Here is a 1,976-nt window from a genome sequence, read left to right on the forward strand (position 1 = left end):
GCCCAGGGAGAGTTCGTCCGAACCTTTTTGGGCTCCAACTGGTCCCAACCGCCTCCAGGAGCTGGCAACCGCCTCCAGAAGCAATCTTGGCAGTCCAACCTCCCTTGTGACCCGTTTGGTAGAGGGAGACGCAGGAGCTGCTCAAGAATCTCTACCAAAAGAGCTCTTAGAATGTGAGATGGAAACACGGGATTAGCTCTAAGCCTCCAAATATTAACTTTGCAAGAATTCACTCATGTTAGTTATGTAGAGTAACGCTTCTCATATCCTGGCCAACAAGCGAGTACATCACATGGGTACAGGACGCAAGAAAGAAGTCCATCAGCCTTTACAATTACAGCCAAGAAAAAAAAATGAAAAAGATAAAACGAAACCTAGGAAATCTGAAGTCGGCTGCTGTTTGTTTCCTGACACCGCGGGGTCCAAAAACCTTTTTTTTTTAAAGCAAACACCGCAGGGTCGCAAAACTGCTCTCTTTGTTAGGTGTGACTTGTGAGATGAGGCTCGCTCTGCTCAGGTGGCTGGCAGCTGCAGCCGCAGGGCGATGAGGCTCGATGCCGCGCTCAAACCGCTCCGGTCGCAGCACGACGACCTCGGCTGCTGCCTGACAACCGGCACCGGCTCGAACCCGAGCGTGAGCTCCAGCCCGACCTCCTCTTCCTCTTGATCCGCTACCAGCACTTGGCTCTGGCTCTGGCTCTGGCTGCTGACCGGCGGCTCGGCCTCGGCTTGGGTCACGTGGGAGGCCGCCTCCACGTCGGTGTCCTCCGACGACCCCTGCAGCTGCATGTGGTGGTGGTCGTGGCTGCCGGCGGACTCCTCGCCGTGCTCAAGCTCGCCGACCATCGGCACCGGTTCCAGCTCCTCCGCCTCCTGCTGTTGAGGGCTGGGCGACGCGCGCTCGGTGTCGCCGGTCTTGCCCTTAAGGGGCTTGGCCTTGGAGGCGTTGGAAGAAGACGAGCCCGCGCGCTTGAACCTCTTGCGCCCGCCGCGCGCGACGCGGAGGAGGTCAGCCGCGGCGACGGCGTCGGGATCCTTGGCGACGTGGCGGATGTCGTAGGCAGCCGCCGGCGCGGCAGCTGACCTGGCGCCAGCGCCGCCGCCGAGAAGCGGCGGGGCCGCGGCGGCGTCGGAGGCGGCGTCGACCTGCACGACGGGGCGGCCCTTGAGCACGGCGTCGACGGCGTCGACGCACTTCTGCCACTGGCGCGACCAGAGCAGGCCGACGGAGCCGTAGACCGGGTTGACGATGCGGCCGCACGCCTCGTAGAGCAGGGAGCGGAACACCGCCGGGCGGGCGGCGTCGTCGGGCGCCGCGGCGAGCAGGTTGAGCAGCCCGGCCCGGCCGTAGAACTTGGCGAGGAAGACGGTGGCGTTGGCCTGCGCCTCGGGGGTGTCGATCCACTGCAGGCAGGGGCGGATGGTGCAGGCGTCGCTGCAGCCCTTGCGCAGCACGCGGCAGCCGTTGCAGCTCATCCGCATCTTCGATTCTTCGCTCCTCCTCCTCCGGTGGCGGTGGTGGTGGGCGCACAGATCGCGAGCAGACCTTGCTATGATGCTATTGCTACCCTATACGAACCCGGCCGGCCGCGCCCAAGTTGTTGGAGAGGAATGGAGTGGGTGGGCGGTTTTTATAAGCGGAGACTGGAGAGAGCAGTGGGCTGCTCTGCTCCTGCCTGGGTTGGGCGGGCGCCTGTGGTTTTGGAGAGGTGAGGGGAAGGCGGATTCGAATGGATGGACTGCGACTGCGAGCCTGTGGCGCCCGCCGCGTGGTTACCGGGTGCTTCCGGCCCCGCTTTGCAAGAAGCCGCGTCCGAGGAAAGGATCCGAGTAGCGAAGAAACTGGAGGCGGCAGAAGGATCCAAAAGTGGGAGGGAGGCGCCCGCAGGCCGCGGCGCGCGGCCTCCACGTTCCGTCCCGTGGGCAGGCAGCCGCGCCCAAGGTAGCGGAGAGAGCGAGCTATCGCCCACATACCG

At 63.8% G+C, this 1,976-nt stretch overlaps 1 protein-coding gene across 1 annotated transcript; it reads right to left on the reverse strand.

Moving 5' to 3' along the window:
• Nucleotides 1-238: 238 nt before the first annotated feature.
• LOC136512635 (LOB domain-containing protein 42-like) lies at nt 239-1,649 on the reverse strand. Its single transcript, XM_066506595.1, has one exon. It carries the CDS (start codon nt 1,480-1,482, stop codon nt 514-516), a length of 969 nt encoding a protein of 322 aa, XP_066362692.1. The 5' UTR covers nt 1,483-1,649; the 3' UTR covers nt 239-513.
• Between the last annotated feature and the right edge of the window lie 327 nt (nt 1,650-1,976).

The sequence above is a fragment of the Miscanthus floridulus genome, chromosome 16, assembly GCF_019320115.1.
Source record: "Miscanthus floridulus cultivar M001 chromosome 16, ASM1932011v1, whole genome shotgun sequence".
In the NCBI taxonomy this organism is placed as follows: Eukaryota; Viridiplantae; Streptophyta; class Magnoliopsida; order Poales; family Poaceae; genus Miscanthus; species Miscanthus floridulus.